The sequence below is a fragment of the Bombina bombina genome, chromosome 6, assembly GCF_027579735.1.
Source record: "Bombina bombina isolate aBomBom1 chromosome 6, aBomBom1.pri, whole genome shotgun sequence".
NCBI classification, from domain to species: Eukaryota; Metazoa; Chordata; class Amphibia; order Anura; family Bombinatoridae; genus Bombina; species Bombina bombina.
In genome coordinates this window covers 862,674,876-862,696,668 of record NC_069504.1, presented here as the reverse complement: position 1 = coordinate 862,696,668, position 21,793 = coordinate 862,674,876, and the positions used below count along the sequence as shown (strand labels likewise).

The following is a 21,793-nucleotide window of genomic DNA, read 5'->3' as shown; positions in this document are numbered from 1 at the left end:
CACAGCTCTGCTAGAGAGACATACAGATATGTACATACACACAGCTCTGCTAGAGAGGCATACAGATATGTACATACACAGCTCTGCTAGAGAGGCATACAGATATGTACATACACACAGCTCTGCTAGAGAGACATACAGATATGTACATACACAGCTCTGCTAGACAGGTATACAAATATGTACATACACACAGCTCTGCTAGAGAGGCATACAGATATGTACATACATACAGCTCTGCTAGAGAGGCATACAGATATGTACATACCCACAGCTCTGCTAGAGATGCATACAGATATGTACATACACAGCTCTGCTAGAGAGGCATACAGATATGTACATACACACAGCTCTGCTAGAGAGGCATAAAAATATGTACATACACACAGCTCTGCTAGAGAGGCATACAGATATGTACATACACACAGTTCTGCAAGAAAGGCATACAGATATGTACATACACACAGTTCTGCTAGAGAGGCATACAGATATGTACATACACACAGCTTCACTAGAGAGGCATACAGATATGTACATACACACAGCTCTGCTAGAGAGGCATACAGATATGAACATACACACAGCTCTGCTAGAGAGGCATACAGATATGTACATACACAGCTCCGCTAGACAGGCATACAGATATGTACATACACACAGCTCTGCTAGAGAGACATACAGATATGTACATACACACAGCTCTGCTAGACAGGCATACAGATATGTACATACACACAGCTCTGCTAGAGAGGCATACAGATATGTACATACACACAGCTCTGCTAGAGAGACATACAGATATGTACATACACACAGCTCTACTAGAGAGGCATACAGATATGTACATACACAGGTCTGCTAGAGAGGCATACAGATATGTACATACACAGCTCTGCTAGACAGGCATACAGATATGTACATACACAGCTCTGCTAGACAGGCATACAGATATATACATACACACAGCTCTGCTAGACAGGCATACAGATATGTACATACACACAGCTCTGCTAGAGAGGCATACAGATATGTACATACACACAGCTCTGCTAGAGAGGCATACAGATATGTACATACACACAGCTCTGCTAGAGAGGCATACAGATATGTACATACACAGCTCTGCTAGAGAGGCATACAGATATGTACATACACACAGCTCTGCTAGAGAGGCATACAGATATGTACATACACACAGCTCTGCTAGAGAGGCATACAGATATGTACATACACACAGCTCTGCTAGAGAGGCATACAGATATGTACATACACACAGCTCTGCTAGAGAGGCATATAGATATGTACATACACACAGCTCTGCTAGAGAGGCATATAGATATGTACATATACACAGCTCTGCTAGAGAGGCATACAGATATGTACATACACACAGCTCTGCTATAGAGACATATAGATATGTACATACACACAGCTCTGCTAGAGAGGCATACAGATATGTACATACACACAGCTCTGCTAGAGAGGCATACAGATATGTACATACACAGCTCTGCTAGAGAGACATACAGATATGTACATACACAGCTCTGCTAGACAGGCATACAGATATGTACATACACAGCTCTGCTAGACAGGCATACAGATATGTACATACACACAGCTCTGCTAGAGAGACATACATATATATACATACACACAGCTCTGCTAGAGAGGCCTACAGATATGTACATACACAGCGCTGCTAGACAGGCATACAGATATGTACATACACACAGCTCTGCTAGAGAGGCATACAGATATGTACATACACACAGCTCTGCTAGAGAGGCATACAGATATGTACATACACACAGCTCTGCTAGAGAGGCATACAGATATGTACATACACACAGCTCTGCTAGACAGGCATACAGATATGTACATACACACAGCTCTACTAGAGAGGCATACAGATATGTACATACACACAGTTCTGCTAGAGAGGCATACAGATATGTACATACACAGCTCTGCTAGAGAGACATACAGATATGTACATACACACAGCTCTGCTAGAGAGGCATAAAAATATGTACATACACACAGCTCTGCTAGAGAGGCATACAGATATGTACATACACACAGTTCTGCAAGAAAGGCATACAGATATGTACATACACACAGTTCTGCTAGAGAGGCATACAGATATGTACATACACACAGCTCTGCTAGAGAGGCATACAGATATGTACATACACACAGCTCTGCTAGAGAGGCATACAGATATGAACATACACACAGCTCTGCTAGAGAGGCATACAGATATGTACATACACAGCTCTGCTAGACAGGCATACAGATATGTACATACACACAGCTCTGCTAGAGAGACATACAGATATGTACATACACACAGCTCTGCTAGACAGGCATACAGATATGTACATACACACAGCTCTGCTAGAGAGGCATACAGATATGTACATACACACAGCTCTGCTAGAGAGACATTCAGATATGTACATACACACAGCTCTACTAGAGAGGCATACAGATATGTACATACACAGGTCTGCTAGAGAGGCATACAGATATGTACATACACAGCTCTGCTAGACAGGCATACAGATATGTACATACACAGCTCTGCTAGACAGGCATACAGATATATACATACACACAGCTCTGCTAGACAGGCATACAGATATGTACATACACACAGCTCTGCTAGAGAGGCATACAGATATGTACATACACACAGCTCTGCTAGAGAGGCATACAGATATGTACATACACACAGCTCTGCTAGAGAGGCATACAGATATGTACATACACAGCTCTGCTAGAGAGGCATACAGATATGTACATACACACAGCTCTGCTAGAGAGGCATACAGATATGTACATACACACAGCTCTGCTAGAGAGGCATACAGATATGTACATACACACAGCTCTGCTAGAGAGGCATACAGATATGTACATACACACAGCTCTGCTAGAGAGGCATACAGATATGTACATACACACAGCTCTGCTAGAGACGCATACAGATATGTACATACACAGCTCTGCTAGATATGTACATACACAGCTCTGCTAGAGAGACATACAGATATGTACATACACACAGCTCTACTAGAGAGGCATACAGATATGTACATACACAGCTCTGCTAGACAGGCATATAGATATGTACATACACACAGCTCTGCTAGAGAGGCATACATATATGTACATACACACAGCTCTGCTAGAGAGGCATACATATATGTACATACACACAGCTCTGCTAGAGAGGCATACATATATGTACATACACACAGCTCTGCTAGAGAGGCATACAGATATGTACATACACAGCTCTGCTAGACAGGCATACAGATATGTACATACACACAGCTCTGCTAGAGAGGCATACAGATATGTACATACACACAGCTCTGCTAGAGAGGCATGCAGATATGTACATACACACAGCTCTGCTAGAGAGGCATACAGATATGTAAATACACACAGCTCTGCAAGAAAGGCATACAGATATGTACATACACACAGCTCTGCTAGAGAGGCATACATATATGTACATACACACAGCTCTGCAAGACGAACATACATATATGTACATACACACAGCTCTGCAAGAGGAACATACATATATGTAGATACACACAGCTCTGCAAGAGGAACATACATATATGTAGATACACACAGCTCTGCAAGAGGAACATACATATATGTACATACACACAGCTCTGCAAGAGGAACATACATATATGTAGATACACACAGCTCTGCAAGAGGAACATACATATATGTAGATACACACAGCTCTGCAAGAGGAACATACATATATGTACATACACACAGCTCTGCAAGAGGAACATACATATATGTAGATACACACAGCTCTGTAAGAGGAACATACATATATGTAGATACACACAGCTCTGCAAGAGGAACATACAAATATGTAGATACACACAGCTCTGCAAGAAAGGCATACAGATATGTACATACACACAGCTCTGCTAGACAGGCATACAGATATGTACATACACACAGCTCTGCTAGAGAGGCATATAGATATGTACATACACACAGCTCTGCTAGAGAGGCATACAGATATGTACATACACACAGCTCTGCTAGAGAGGCCTACAGATATGTACATACACACAGCTCTGCTAGAGAGGCATACAGATATGTACATACACACAGCTCTGCTAGAGAGGCATACAGATATGTACATACACACAGCTCTGCTAGACAGGCATATAGATATGTACATACACACAGCTCTGCTAGAGAGGCATACAGATATGTACATACACACAGCTCTGCTAGAGAGGCCTACAGATATGTACATACACACAGCTCTGCTAGACAGGCATATAGATATGTACATACACACAGCTCTGCTAGAGAGGCATATAGATATGTACATACACACAGTTCTGCTAGAGAGGCATACAGATATGTACATACACACAGCTTTGCTAGAGAGGCATACATATATGTACATACACAGCTCTGCTAGAGAGGCATACATATATGTACATACACACAGCGTTGCTAGAGAGGCATACAGATATGTACATACACAGCGCTGCTAGACAGGCATACAGATAAGTACATACACACAGATCTGCTAGAGAGGCATACATATATGTACATACACACAGCTCTGCTAGAGAGGCATACAGATATGTACATACACACAGCTCTGCTAGAGAGGCATACAGATATGTACATACACACAGCTCTGCTAGACAAACATACAGATATGTACATACACAGCTCTGCTAGAGAGGCATACAGATATGTAGATACACACAGCTCTGCAAGAGGAACATACATATATGTAGATACACACAGCTCTGCAAGAGGAACATACATATATGTACATACACACAGCTCTGCAAGAGGAACATACATATATGTAGATACACACAGCTCTGCAAGAGGAACATACATATATGTAGATACACACAGCTCTGCAAGAGGAATATACATATATGTAGATACACACAGCTCTGCAAGAGGAACATACATATATGTAGATACACACAGCTCTGCAAGAGGATCATACATATATGTACATACACACAGCTCTGCAAGAGGAACATACATATATGTAGATACACACAGCTCTGCAAGAAAGGCATACAGATATGTACATACACACAGCTCTGCTAGACAGGTATACAGATATGTACATACACACAGCTCTGCTAGACAGGCATACAGATATGTACATACACACAGCTCTGCTAGAGAGGCATACAGATATGTACATACACACAGCTCTGCTAGAGAGGCATACATATATGTACATACACACAGCTCTGCTAGACAGGCATATAGATATGTACATACACACAGCTCTGCTAGAGAGGCATACAGATATGTACATACACACAGCTCTGCTAGAGAGGCCTACAGATATGTACATACACACAGCTCTGCTAGAGAGGCATACATATGTGTACATACACACAGCTCTGCTAGAGAGGCCTACAGATATGTACATACACACAGCTCTGCTAGACAGGCATATAGATATGTACATACACACAGTTCTGCTAGAGAGGCATATAGATATGTACATACACACAGCTCTGCTAGAGAGGCATACAGATATGTACATACACACAGTTCTGCTAGAGAGGCATACAGATATGTACATACACACAGCTTTGCTAGAGAGGCATACATATATGTACATACACAGCTCTGCTAGAGAGGCATACAGATATGTACATACACACAGCGTTGCTAGAGAGGCATACAGATATGTACATACACAGCGCTGCTAGACAGGCATACAGATAATTACATACACACAGCTCTGCTAGAGAGGCATACATATATGTACATACACACAGCTCTGCTAGAGAGGCATACAGATATGTACATACACAGTTCTGCTAGAGAGGCATACAGATATGTACATACACACAGCTCTGCTAGAGAGGCATATAGATATGTACATACACACAGCTCTGCTAGAGAGGCATTCAGATATGTACATACACACAGCTCTGCTAGAGAGGCATATAGATATGTACATATACACAGCTCTGCTAGAGAGACATACAGATATGTACATACACACAGCTCTGCTAGAGAGGCATATAGATATGTACATACACACAGCTCTGCTAGAGAGGCATATAGATATGTACATACACACAGCTCTGCTAGACAGGCATACAGATATGTACATACACAGTTCTGCTAGAGAGGCATACAGATATGTACATACACACAGATCTACTAGAGAGGCGTACAGATATGTACATACACAGCTCTGCTAGACAGGCATACAGATATGTACATACACACAGTTCTGCTAGAGAGGCATACAGATATGTACATACACACAGCTCTGCTAGACAGGCATACAGATATGTACATACACACAGCTCTGCTAGACATGCATACAGATATGTACATACACAGTTCTGCTAGAGAGGCATACAGATATGTACATACACACAGCTCTGCTAGAGAGACATACAGATATGTACATACACACAGTTCTGCTAGAGAGGCATACAGATATATACATACACACAGCTCTGCTAGACAGGCATACAGATATGTACATACACACAGCTCTGCTAGACAGGCATACAGATATGTACATACACAGTTCTGCTAGAGAGGCATACAGATATGTACATACACACAGCTCTGCTAGAGAGACATACAGATATGTACATACACACAGCTCTGCTAGAGAGGCATACAGATATGTACATACACACAGCTCTGCTAGAGAGGCATACAGATATGTACATACGCACAGCTCTGCTAGAGAGGCATACAGATATGTACATACACACAGCTCTGCTAGACAGGCATACAGATATGTACATACACACAGCTCTGCTAGACAAACATACAGATATGTACATACACACAGCTCTGCTAGAGAGACATACAGATATGTACATACACACAGCTCTGCTAGAGAGGCATACAGATATGTACATACACAGCTCTGCTAGATATGTACATACACAGCTCTGCTAGAGAGACATACAGATATGCACATACACACAGCTCTGCTAGAGAGACATACAGATATGTACATACACAGTTCTGCTAGAGAGGCATACAGATATGTACATACACACAGCTCTGCTAGAGAGGCATACAGATATGTACATACACACAGCTCTGCTAGAGAAGCATACAGATATGTACATACACACAGCGTTGCTAGAGAGGCATACAGATATGTACATACACACAGCTCTGCAAGACAGGCATACAGATATATACATACACACAGCTCTGCTAGAGAGGCATACAGATATGTACATACACACAGCTCTGATAGAGAGGCATACAGATATGTACATACACAGTTCTGCTAGAGAGGCATACAGATATGTACATACACACAGCTCTGCTAGACAGGCATACAGATATGTACATACACACAGCTCTGCTAGAGAGGCATACAGATATGTACATACACACAGCTCTGCTAGACAGGCATACATATATGTACATACACAGTTCTGCTAGAGAGGCGTACAGATATGTACATTCACACAGCTCTGCTAGACAGGCATACAGATATGTACATACACACAGCTCTGCTAGAGAGGCATACAGATATGTACATACACACAGCTCTGCTAGAGAGGCATACAGATATGTACATACACACAGCTCTGCTAAAGAGGCATACAGATATGTACATACACACAGCTCTTCTAGAGAGGCATACAGATATGTACATACACACAGCTCTGCTAGAGAGGCATACATATATGTACATACACACAGCTCTGCTAGAGAGGCATACAGATATGTACATACACAGCGCTGCTAGACAGGCATACAGATATGTACATACACACAGCTCTGCTAGACAGGCATATAGATATGTACATACACACAGCTCTGCTAGACAGGCATACAGATATGTACATACACACAGGTCTGCTAGAGAGGCATACAGATATGTTCATACACAGTTCTGCTAGAGAGGCATACAGATATGTACATACACAGCTCTGCTAGAGAGGCATACAGATATGTACATACACACAGCTCTGCTAGACAGGCATACAGATATGTACATACACACAGCTCTGCTAGAGAGGCATACAGATATGTACATACACACAGCTCTGCTAGAGAGGCATACAGATATGTACATACACACAGCTCTGCTAGAGAGGCATACATATATGTACATACACACAGCTCTGCTAGATATGTACATACACAGCTCTGCTAGAGAGGCATACAGATATGTACATACACACAGCTCTGCTAGAGAGTCATATAGATATGTACATACACACAGCTCTGCTAGAGAGGCATACAGATATGTACATACACACAGCTCTGCTAGAGAGGCATACAGATATGTACATACACACAGCTCTGCTAGAGAGGCATACAGATATGTACATTCACACAGTTCTGCTAGAGAGGCATACAGATATGTACACACACACAGCTCTGCTAGACAGGCATACAGATATGTACATACACACAGCTCTGCTAGACAGGCATACAGATATGTACATACACAGTTCTGCTAGAGAGGCATACAGATATGTACATACACACAGCTCTGCTAGAGAGACATACAGATATGTACATACACACAGTTCTGCTAGAGAGGCATACAGATATGTACATACACACAGCTCTGCTAGACAGGCATACAGATATGTACATACACACAGCTCTGCTAGACAGGCATACAGATATGTACATACACAGTTCTGCTAGAGAGGCATACAGATATGTACATACACACAGTTCTGCTAGAGAGACATACAGATATGTACATACACACAGCTCTGCTAGAGAGGCATACAGATATGTACATACACACAGCTCTGCTAGAGAGGCATACAGATATGTACATACACACAGCTCTGCTAGAGAGGCATACAGATATGTACATACACACAGCTCTGCTAGACAGGCATACAGATATGTACATACACACAGCTCTGCTAGACAAACATACAGATATGTACATACACACAGCTCTGCTAGAGAGACATACAGATATGTACATACACAGCTCTGCTAGATATGTACATACACAGCTCTGCTAGAGAGACATACAGATATGCACATACACACAGCTCTGCTAGAGAGACATACAGATATGTACATACACAGTTCTGCTAGAGAGGCATACAGATATGTACATACACACAGCTCTGCTAGAGAGGCATACAGATATGTACATACACACAGCTCTGCTAGAGAGGCATACAGATATGTACATACACACAGCTCTGCTAGAGAGGCATACAGATATGTACATACACACAGCTCTGCTAGAGAAGCATACAGATATGTACATACACACAGCGTTGCTAGAGAGGCATACAGATATGTACATACACACAGCTCTGCAAGACAGGCATACAGATATATACATACACACAGCTCTGCTAGAGAGGCATACAGATATGTACATACACACAGCTCTGATAGAGAGGCATACAGATATGTACATACACAGTTCTGCTAGAGAGGCATACAGATATGTACATACACACAGCTCTGCTAGACAGGCATACAGAAATGTACATACACACAGCTCTGCTAGACAGGCATACAGATATGTACATACACACAGCTCTGCTAGACAGGCATACATATATGTACATACACACAGCTCTGCTAGACAGGCATACAGATATGTACATACACACAGCTCTGCTAGAGAGGCATACAGATATGTACATACACACAGCTCTGCTAGACAGGCATACATATATGTACATACACAGTTCTGCTAGAGAGGCATACATATATGTACATACACACAGCTCTGCTAGACAGGCATACAGATATGTACATACACACAGCTCTGCTAGAGAGGCATACATATATGTACATACACACAGCTCTGCTAGACAGGCATACAGATATGTACATACACACAGCTCTGCTAGAGAGACATACAGATATGTACATACACACAGCTCTGCTAGAGAGGCATACAGATATGTACATACACACAGCTCTGCTAGACAGGCATACATATATGTACATACACAGTTCTGCTAGAGAGGCATACATATATGTACATACACACAGCTCTGCTAGACAGGCATACAGATATGTACATACACACAGCTCTGCTAGAGAGGCATACATATATGTACATACACACAGCTCTGCTAGACAGGCATACAGATATGTACATACACACAGCTCTGCTAGAGAGACATACAGATATGTACATACACACAGCTCTGCTAGAGAGGCATACAGATATGTACATACACACAGCTCTGCTAGAGAGGCATACAGATATGTACATACACACAGATCTACTAGAGAGGCATACAGATATGTACATACACACAGCTCTGATAGACAGGCATACAGATATGTACATACACACAGCTCTGCTAGAGAGGCATACAGATATGTACATACACACAGCTCTGCTAGAGAGGCATACAGATATGTACATACACACAGATCTACTAGAGAGGCATACAGATATGTACATACACACAGCTCTGATAGACAGGCATACAGATATGTACATACACACAGCTCTGCTAGAGAGGCATACAGATATGTACATACACACAGCTCTGATAGACAGGCATACATATATGTACATATACACAGCTCTGATAGAGAGGCATACAGATATGCACATACACATGAATGCTCTCCTAACATCTATTATTACTGTATATATTTTTAAAGCAGTGATGCATAAAATGTATTTTCTTTGCAGACTCTAGTGAGATTTGATTATTAACTTAAGTGGGATGAGACTGCTTAGGAGAGGACGATCTCCATCTCTGATAATAGAAATGGTTTTGTCTATCTTGCTGCCGTGTTTTCCTTTTTTTGTCCTCTCGTCTTCTCTCTTTACGCGTTTAAGGCTATTTTTTCAGTCTAATTATTTTTCTTGATGTTATTACTCCAAATCTATCTTTTATTATTGTCTTACTCCCCCTTTGTCTGATTGTCTTTATTCCCATTTGTGAGTTTCAGGGATTTTTCTCTTATTTCCTATCTCTTACTTTCACTCTCTTTTTTTCTCACTATCTCAGTCTCCCCCTCCCCTCGCTGTCCCCTATAGGCATGTCATTATACACCTCTCTGTCTCTCTCTCTCCCCCTTATCTGATCTTCTGATTGGCTGAAAATTCTGTCTTCCGTGACAAGGGACAGTGGGGAACATGATTTAATAAAACAAGAGCCAAGATGGCTGTCACAGCTCGTTAACGAGTAAGGTCGTTAACCACAGTACGCCCATTAATGATGGTCTGCAGCTCCAGTGTGCTTTTTAGTATCTATCCTGTGATAATGATCATGAGTCTTTGTGTATCTATGCTCTGTATCTATATATTGATACTGCACTCTTTTCTTAGCCTAATAATGATTAGTATCTATAAACTGATAACTAAAATGTTGCAGAAAATAGCAATCATTAGTATCTATGCAGTGATCAAGAAATATATTGATGCAACACTGACAATAAACACACAGTTGTACGACAACTCCATATTGACAATTACATTTGTTTGCAGCCACCTCAGATGGGACCCTGGAAGGATTGGAGAACCTTAAAGGAGGCGTTTGCGAAACAAAAGGGATGAAGGTCACCTTAAAAGTTGGTCAAAGTAAGTTCCACAGTCAGAGCTTAAAGTGTAATGTTTATATATATATATATCGTACAAAGATGCCAGCCCAGCCTAATCGAGGAAGTAGAAAGGAAGAGGGAGAGAAAAAAAACTGGTGTGAGGGATATGAAGGTTTGATAAAAACAAAAAACACAATGCAGCCCAGGAATAAGCATTTAGGGCAATGGTTCTTAACCCTTTTTGACAGTCATTGAAATTGTGTAGCTTAAATTAGATCAATGACCCATTATTTAATTGGAGTAGAAGATCTGTGACCCTGGATTTAATTGGAATATAAGCTCAGTGACCCATCATGTAATTTGCATCTTATCTCAGAGACTCATTGCTCTGTAAATATAATATATTCTGGAATAAATGCTGTTTAGACACCTTTTTTGTCTCTTTGCTGTATCAGAGGAATTTCTTTTTCCTTAACTTATAGCAGGTTAACGTAAATGTATCCATGAGGGAAATGTTTCTCTTAGGCAAACCACCTGGGGTTTGTATGATATACCCACTACTACCCAAGGAACCATTTTAAAATAGTGTGGTGACCCAGTTTTGAATTCCAGTACAAGGGTTAACCGCCAGTGGTTTTGTGGTTTCTTCCTTTCATACAGTACCTGTCGTCTGCCACCAGAGGGCATCATGAGTGTGCTGTATACATAATATAGTGTACACAGGAGAACAATATAGCACTGCCAATAAATGAAATATATACACAGTGTTTTTAAAGGCTACGGACAAAGAAGGATTTTAAATGGTTTTCCCTTTTATTGTTAATATATTTATACTGATTAAAGTATCATGTATTCAATGTTACACAAACAATGATACACAAACAACACGTTTTTCTCTTTTTATCTCGCTCTCTTCCTCTTTTTGACTCTTACCTCCTCTTAGGGCCACAATACGTGTTTTATAAAGTATTTCTTTATTATTAAATTAATGCTTGTTTCGAGCACCAGGTATAAAACCCCTTTAACCAAACTGCTTGGGACCAGAAAGGGTTTGGATATCAGAATAGTTTGGAATACGGAATATTTGTATTTGCATCTGTAAAATTGGACTGTTTGGGGAAGGGATGGAACCAATGTCATTTAGGCAATATTTGAACACAAAAAAAAATTTTAGAACACAAAAACCAAACCAAAGACGCAGCAAAGAAGATTGGGACTTGCTGGCAAAAAAAAATATAATTTTTATTAATTTTATTTAAAAAAAAAAAAAAAACTAATGAAAAAGTCTGGGTTTCAGAAAATTTCTGGATTGTAGAATTCTGGGTTTGGGTATTTGTATCTCTATGAGTTTAACCTCTTAACAGTAGAAACCTTAATTACATTTCCTGTAAAATAAATAAAGTTATAGGCACAAAATTAAAATGCACATAGATGAATTACATCTCGGGATTAGAAACATATTTACAACATACATATTTGGCAAAAATCTTTCTAGTAATAGTTAATATTGTTTTAGCTGTATTAGCATTTTTCTCTAAAGCATAGCTAGATATTCTCAGTGTACCAGCTTTTTAAATACTGCAGCTGTTCAGAGAGCCAGTGGGGTTTGTATCATGTTGGCAATGATGCGTTTGGAAAGGCTGGTGCATGGAGCATACTTAAGTACACTCTTGAAACAGCTGTAGTATTTACTAGAAGCATTTTGCTAATACATGTATATTACAAAAATAAAAAAGGAAACAAGGGCGCTAAAATGGCCTAGCACTGTCTCTATCAAAGCGGTATGACATAGTGTACAGAATACTCACAAAAAGAGAGCGCCTCCAGGTGCTCTAATAGCAAGCTGGAACTTCCCAGCTGTCCTGCTGACTGATCACAGGTAGCAGGATACACAGGTACTACAAGTGGAAGGATACACAGGTACTGCAAGTGGAGGGATACACAGGTACTGCAAGTGGAGGGATACACAGGTACTGCAAGTGGAAGGATACACAGTTACTGCAAGTGGAAGGATACACAGGTACTGCAAATGGAAGGATACTCAGGTACTGCAAATGGAAGGATACACAGGTACTGCAAGTGGAAGGATACACAGGTACTGCAAGTGGAAGGATACACAGGTACTGCAAATGGAAGGATACACAGGTACTGCAAATGGAAGGATACACAGGTACTGCAAGTAGAAGGATACACAGGTACTGCAAATGGAAGGATACACAGATACTGCAAGTGGAAGGATACACAGATACTGCAAGTGGAAGGATACACAGGTACTGCAAATGGAAGGATACACGGTACTGCAAGTGGAAGGATACACAGGTACTGCAAGTGGAAGGATACACAGATACTGCAAATGGAAGGATACACAGTTACTGCAAGTGGAAGGATACACAGGTACTGCAAATGGAAGGATAAACAGGTACTGCAAGTGGAAGGATACACAGTTACTGCAAATGGAAGGATACACAGATTCTGCAAGTGGAAGGATACACAGGTACAGCAAATGGAAGGATACACAGGTACTGCAAGTGGAAGGATACACAGGTACTGCAAGTGGAAGGATAAACAGGTACTGCAAGTGGAAGGATACACAGGTACTGCAAGTGGAAGGATACACAGATACTGCAAATGGAAGGATACACAGATACTGCAAGTGGAAGGATACACATATACTGCAAGTGGAAGGATACACAGGTACTGCAAATGGAAGGATACACAGGTACTGCAAATGGAAGGATACACAGATACTGCAAGTGGAAGGATACACAGGTACTGCAAGTGGAACGATACACAGGTACTGCAAGTGAAACGATACACAGGTACTGCAAGTGGAAGGATACACAGATACTGCAAGTGGAAGGATACACAGGTACTGCAAATGGAAGGATACACAGGTACTGCAAGTGGAAGGATACACAGGTACTGCAAGTGGAAGGATACACAGTTACTGCAAGTGGAAGGATACACAGGTACTGCAAATGGAAGGATACACAGGTACTGCAAATGGAAGGATACACAGGTACTGCAAGTGGAAGGATACACAGGTACTGCAAGTGGAAGGATACACAGGTAAGGATATGAAACCCATTTTTTTTCTTTCATGATTCAGACAGAGCAGCAATTTTAAGCAACATTCTAATTTATTCATATTTTCAATTTTTCTTTGCTTTCTTGGTATATTATTTGAAAAGCAGGAATGTAAGCTTAGGAGCCGGACCATTTTTGGTTCAGAACCTTGGCTACAAAGCTTACATTCCTGCTTTTTCAAATAAAGATACCAAGAGAACAAAGAAAAATTGATAATAGGAGTAAATTAGAAACTGTTCTCCACAGAAGACATAAATAGAAAACTAGTTCAAACATGGCGGCGCCCATTACTTTATAGAAACTAAACTTTTACACTTATATCAGCAATATTTAAACAACTAATATAATGTGGGATTTTTACTGCCACCTCTGAGTTAGCGGAGAAATTTGTGTTTGCAGGCACGCTCATGTGAGCCTGCACCTCAAAGCCTCAAAAGCTGTAAATGCAGCTTAATACATCTTTCCTTATGTGGTGGTGAGAGATTACTTAGTACATAAGGAGTGCTAGACAGCCATGGAATGAAGAGAATTGAGAAGAGTCTATGGCTCCAAATTAAGAAAGGTCTTGCGGACCTGATCCGACACTGCGGATCAGGTCCGCAAGACCTCGCTGAATATGGAGAGCAATACGCTCTCCGTATTCAGCATTGCACCAGCAGCTCACAAGAGCTGCTGGTGCAACGCCGCCCCCTGCCGACTCGCGCCAGAGCAGGGGGTGTCAATCAACCCGATCGTACTCGATCAGGTTGATTTCTGGCGATTCCTGTCCGCCTGCTCAGAGCAGGCGGACAGGGTTATGGAGCAGCGGTCTTTAGACTTGTCTCTGAAGACTCGCCAGAAACACGGGCCCACAAGCTCCATACATAGCTTGTTAAATGGACCCCTATGGGACCGATTTATCAAGTGTGTCCGATATGATCCGCTCAGTGGATCATGTCCAACAAACATTGCTGAATGCTGATAGCATACACTGTCGGCATTTAACATTGCACAAGCAGTTCTGGTGAACTGCTTGTGCAATGCCGCCCCCTTCAGATTTGCGGCCAATCGGCCACTAGCAGGGGTTGTCAATCAGCCCGATCGTATACGATCGTGCGGATTGATGTCCGCAGCCTCAGAGGCCAGAGGAAGAGTTAATGAGTCTTAAAACCGCTGCTTCCTAACTGCTGTTTCCGGCGAGTCTGAAGGCTTGCGCGGAAACAGCTGCCTTGGGGCCGACAGCTGGTTAAATCAGCCCCTATGGATGGATAGCAAAATGGATAAGAAAGATGGAGAGAGGGGGTCACAGGAGATGAAGAGATTGAAGCCGAGAGATGGAGTTAAAGTGAGAAATAAGCAGGAAAGGAAATTAAAGTATTGAGGAAGGAAAAAAAGTTTAAGTAAAATATGCAAGGAAGATGTAGGAGGGTGAGCTGGCTCTGGAAAATAGAATACATCAAGGGATGGTAAGAAAAAGGAGAGGAGGTCCATGGAAAGGTGGGAAAGTAAAAGTGGAAGATCTAGAAGTAGTAAAGGATTATTGTATCTGATGCATAAATTATAAATGCTTTATATTTATGTTAGACTTTGTTCATATTCCCTACATTGTATTTATTGCATCTAACATCATTTCTCACACAGTGCTAGTCACATCCACCTCTCCATGTTATCTGACTCTCATTCCCTGGATGACACTCACATTTTCAATCTTCTTCTTGGATTCCATTATTTACAAGCTTTAAGCAAAATCTTGCACCCAACACTTCACTTTACCTAGACTTTACTAACCTGCATTTGTCCCTGCTAGTGAACCCACATATTCATTCACACCCCATGAGCTTGTTTTGTTTTTTTAATCTATTATCACAATCTACATCCTTTGCTACTTACCTCTATCAACAACTCCCTAAGATCATTGACTTCAACTATCAGCCCGCATCTTCCCTGAGCTCACTCACTATAGCACACACTCTCAAGTTCTGTCGTCTTGACTTTACAATAACACCGTCTTCCAGATATGAATTGCCATTTCAGATATCTTTGATCACTTTTTCTATATATTTTTTTGCGCATAACCTTTACACAATCAGAACTACACCATTCCTTATGAGCAATTATTTTGCTTATAACCCTCTTAGAAGCTACTACTGTTTTTCATGAATTAGTTTGCTCCGACTACACATACACAACCAAGCACACTATCTACACCCATCTCTCCACACACCAAACAAAAGGACCTCACCAACAGATGTTATATAAACACCACTGCATGTTATACCTTGCTAACATTAGCAACTCCTCACACTTACTATGCTTGAAGCAAAGTACTTTAAACCAAAGCTATCACTAAGCGTGTGCAACCCAACCCCATTTCATGACTTAAAGGACAAGTATGGAGTCACACTCAATCAAATCATGTCTTTCCCCATATTTACTATGCTTTATGCTTTCTCCCTGTCTCTTAGAACTAGCCAAAGACAGACTTCACCCTCCCTCCAAATTGTTTTTATCATGGTTCCATCACCACCCAACATCCCTTCGTCTTTACTTCTTTAAACTACTTTACTCCACACCATTATCTCTCCTTAATACTGTCCCGAACTCTTACAACTCTCTAACTGCCTAGTATGTCTACTAGTATACTTCATGTATCCACAAATGCCACATCTAATTCATTGACTCAACCAAGTTCTCATTTTCCCCTTAACACTATTACCTTCCCAGACAACTCATACCTTCTGCCTGTGGAAGATATACTCTGGTGGAACATATTAATTCTAGCTGCAAGTATACATTGGTATTAAAAACTTGTATATCTTACTTTTTCATGTACAGGCCATTCACTAAGATCTTACTTTCGGGGCTAATTCACCTCCCATTTCTACAACCCATCTGTTATCCTTTAATTTTTTTTCCTTTATTATATCCCAGTCTGACAGACAGAAAAAAAAAAGAAATAGATATATAGCTAATATTCTGTTAAATATGTTCACTTGTAATTTAAATTTCCTTCCTATAACTTAACTCCAGAGAAAGTTTTCTTATATTAAAGATAGTTTATATTATAAATGAAAGTGCCATTTGGGACATAAAATAACGTGTGGGAAATCTTCATTTTTATTATTATTTCTATTTGTCTTCAGAGATTTCTGTCAAGCCCCCTTTCCTCCCATGCCTTACCATTTTTCACTTGTTCACCTATAAGTCACTCTGTTTTTTTGTTAGCCCATAGAATAGTGAGACCCACTGCCCCCTTTACCACATTTTTCCCTCCCATTGGCTGATTTTTTAACGTTTTTCTTAGATCCTGATGGGTCACCTCCTCGAAGACCATCTTTATCAGGGAAGGATTCAGGGATACCTCCATCTGTGCCAAACATTGACACGTCAAATCTTGGAGGTATGTATTTAACTGCAGGCATTGACACAATGCAAGATGGGTGTGTAATGCTCTGCAGGGATAGCAAAGTTAGTTGCAGTGCTGTAAAGTGTAGGATTAAGAGGCTCTGCAGCGATGAGAGAAGATGCTCGACAGGAGTGGGGTGGGTGTGCAGCTCTCCAGCAAGACTGGCTAGATGAGAAGCTCTGCAGGGAGTTACAGAGCTGTCAGTTTGAAAGATATTCTTTAATAAACTTAGCAATTTGGACTGAAGGAAAGGGAGTGGGGGATAGGGAGGGGAACAGGACAAGAGGAGAAGACACACGAAGCATGATAGCTTTACAACTGGACAAATCTCTCACCCCTTCCTATCACCACCCATGGTGCATCGTTGATTTAACGCGTTCTGCCTATTAAAGTGCAGATTCAGCCTTTTTAATTAGACGTAATTAAGGCTGTTTATTTAACTCTGCCTGACAAGCCCCAGAGGCAAATAAGGGGTGATGAACAAAGAATTACATACACTTCATGGGGTGCCACTTCTGTCTTTGAGTCTGTCACCTTACAGAAAAAAAGAGGTTGATTCCTGTATCGCTAAGTGATAAAATTTATAACTATTTCTTTAATTAATTGTATTGACATGCTTAAAAATAAAACTTCTTTTTCTTTCAGGAGACTTGTCTGGCAATGCTACGAAGACCGGTGAGAATGGTCCCCTTCCAACTTCCCACGTGCCACTGGTTGCTGGGGCAGCAGGTGGTGCCGCCTTCCTCTTGATAGTTTTTGGGGTAGTTGGTTGGGCCTGTCACCGACGCAGACAAGCCAAGCACAGCGACACTCGACACCCGCCACTCTCTTTAAGCTCCATTACAACACCCAAGAGAGGTGGAGGCAACAACAATGGGCATGAACCCAGCGACATTATAATGCCACTGCGGCCATCAGAGGGAGGAGCCTTCTGTCCTCACTATGAGAAGGTCAGCGGGGACTATGGACACCCAGTATATATTGTTCAAGACATGGCCAGCCAAAGTCCAGCAAATATCTACTATAAAGTATGAAAGAGCTGCCATCTTTTTTTCCTGTGTAGCTTTTATTTTCAGAGGGGGCTTACTGTAGGATGTTTATGGGTTGGGGAGAAGGACATTTAAGCCGGGATATGAAAAGTTAGCTTACCAGGACCCCAGTATTTGGTGGCAGAATCCAGATTTTTTTTTGGCTAATCCACAAATTATTTTTCAAAGTCCTGGTTCCAAGATCACTGATGCAGCTTTTTCTGTGTCCTGGATAGGGGAGAACTCAACATTGTGGTTATTCAGGGTTTGTCAATATGGAAAGGTGAAAGGTCATGTCAAGAGTATAGCCTTGGGTTACAAGTTACTATTCTGTTGTGGTCATAGCTCATTGTTGAAATGTCAGGACTTAATTGAAGTAATTTGGAGGTTAGACAGTTGTTGGCCTCTAAAATGATGTGTTGAATCCACCACTCTGTTATTGGTAAATGTGATGTTTGGGTAGATCATTGTGGTCTTTGTGCCAGGTAGATGAAGAAAAGGATATGTCTAAATGTCAGAGGGATTTTTCCTTTCCCTTTCTGATAATGGAAAATATTGTGTTTGTAACCTGATAGCACAGTACTCTCACCAGCGACATTATGTGGCATATAGAAGAGGGGTCAAAGTTCAGCTGCCATAGAACAACTTGGGTTTTCAAAATAGTCACCCTGTACACGCTCTATTTCTATTGCTAACCCAACGCCTTAAATTGTGGCCTATGCCATCTCTGACCCCTCTTCCTTTTTAAAGCTTGCACAAAGTGTATAGTTCAATGTCTTAAAAGTGAGTCTCCCTCAAGTTCTCATTAGAAAAATGAATCTCCATGTTTAGACTCCTTGTGCCTTTTAAATACTGTCAAAAAAGCGTCCTTGTGATTAACCCTTTTTCCCCTCAGGAAGACTTGAAATCCTCCCACAATGAATTGCAAAATCCTTTTATAATTTTATTGTTTTGGGCTTTTATTTTTCTGACAAGTAAATTCACAAATAATGTAACATTAGGGGGTGAGAGAAAAATCAGTAGCAGCCAGGTATTCACTCCCACTGTGTCCTCGCGCTGGGACATGTTGAAATATGGCACCTCGGCCAGGGGCACGGGAGAGGAAAGCTAGGGAGGGAGGTAGGGAAAACGGAACGTAATTAAGCTAGGCCCTGTATCCATAGTAACGTATTGGGCCTACCCGGTCCTCAGTATCTCTCCCCCTTCTACTCCTCCTTATGTCTGCTTCTTTTTCTCCTCACTATGGCATTAAAGTGTCGGTCGCCAGGGAGACAGGGAGCGAAAACGAGTGATAAAAAAGGGGGAGAAGTAGTTTTACGGCTCAGTGTTAGAGAGATATTTGAAGATGTCAGCCTCATGAGTAAATACACTTGATAAAAGATGGGCCACGCTGGGCGGGGGGTCCATTTTTAGTCTTGACGACGGTCTCCCCCCACCCTTTCCAAATCAAATCACTGCCTGTGAAAATTAACCACACCACAGCTCCCACGACAGCCTGATAACTAAGAGCTCAATCATGGAAACATATTCAAAATAAAAAAAAATTGAATAAATAAATCTTCATTTATTGAATTTTTAAATAGAATTCATTTCTTAGTATTGTGTTGAAGGGGCACAGTCTAGTCTACTTAAGGTTTGCTATGTACATCTTGTTACCTAGGTAACCAATATTGCCATGCTCACATCAATTCTAAATTATTTTTTTCTGCATTAAAAAACGTAAGTAGTAACTCTAGCCTCATGTTATAAAAACAAGGACGTATTCCCTTAGGGTAAAGTGTAAAATACTGCGATGCCGTACCTCCAAAATATGTTTTTGGTTTTTTAGTTTATTTGATTATACCTATTTTTTTAATCTCATTACCCTTGTATGCACTTAGCTGAATATCTCTTGAGGTAATTTAATGTAGTATTAAAATTCTTGACCCGACTTCAAATGAATTTGTGATTTACCTTCCCCTCCATGATTTTTTTTGTTTTTGGCATTGTATTATAAATAAATATTTCCTATGAAAGTAGAATCCATATAAATAAAATGTTCCTTTGAGTGTGACATTTAAATCATAAATATTGTAACGCTTTAAACATACTGCATTTCCAAAGCTACAACTCATTGCTGAGTTTTTTTTTTGTTTGTTTGTTTTTTTTATTATCGGGTTAGTTTACTCAAGTCGGTACAATGTACAAGGCAAACTGAATTTACATTTATAAACTGAATAAATTAATCACTCTCTCTGTGGTTTTACAATATTTTATAAATCTTGGTTGGTGTGAAAGCTAAGGTACGATCACCTATTCATATAGATTTTAAACAAGTTTAAAATAATATGTGTAGTAGAAAATGGACTGAGAGGTTTATTTTATTATAGCACTGTTACATTAAAAGGACACTGAACCCAATTTTTTTCTTTTATGATTCAGATAGCGCATTCAATTTTTTAGCAAATTTCTAATTTACTCCACTTATCAAATTTTCTTTGTTCTCTTGGTGTCTTTATTTGAAAAGGCAGGAATATAAGCTTACAAGCCGGCGCATCTTTGGTTCAGACCCTGGACAGGGCTTGCTGATTGGTGGGTACATTGGATTGGGATAGTGACCAATCAGCAAGCTGTACCCTGATGCTGAACCAAAGATAGACTGGCTCATAAGCTTACATTCCTGCTTTTTCAAATAAAGATACCAAGAGAACAAATAAAAATTGATAACAGGAGTAAATTAGAAAGTTGCTTAAAATTGCATTCT

General features: G+C 40.7%; 1 protein-coding gene across 1 annotated transcript in view; it reads left to right on the top strand.

The window, feature by feature from the left end:
* Positions 1 to 21,283, top strand: part of EFNB3 (ephrin B3) — a 167,988-nt gene extending 146,705 nt beyond the window's left edge. Inside the window, exons 3-5 of the mRNA XM_053718312.1 lie at positions 11,498 to 11,590; positions 17,921 to 18,016; positions 18,668 to 21,283. Coding sequence (XP_053574287.1) covers positions 11,498 to 11,590; positions 17,921 to 18,016; positions 18,668 to 19,056 — 578 coding nt within the window. The 3' untranslated portion in view covers positions 19,057 to 21,283. The remainder of the gene's footprint in view (positions 1 to 11,497; positions 11,591 to 17,920; positions 18,017 to 18,667) is intronic.
* Positions 21,284 to 21,793: the final 510 nt, after the last annotated feature.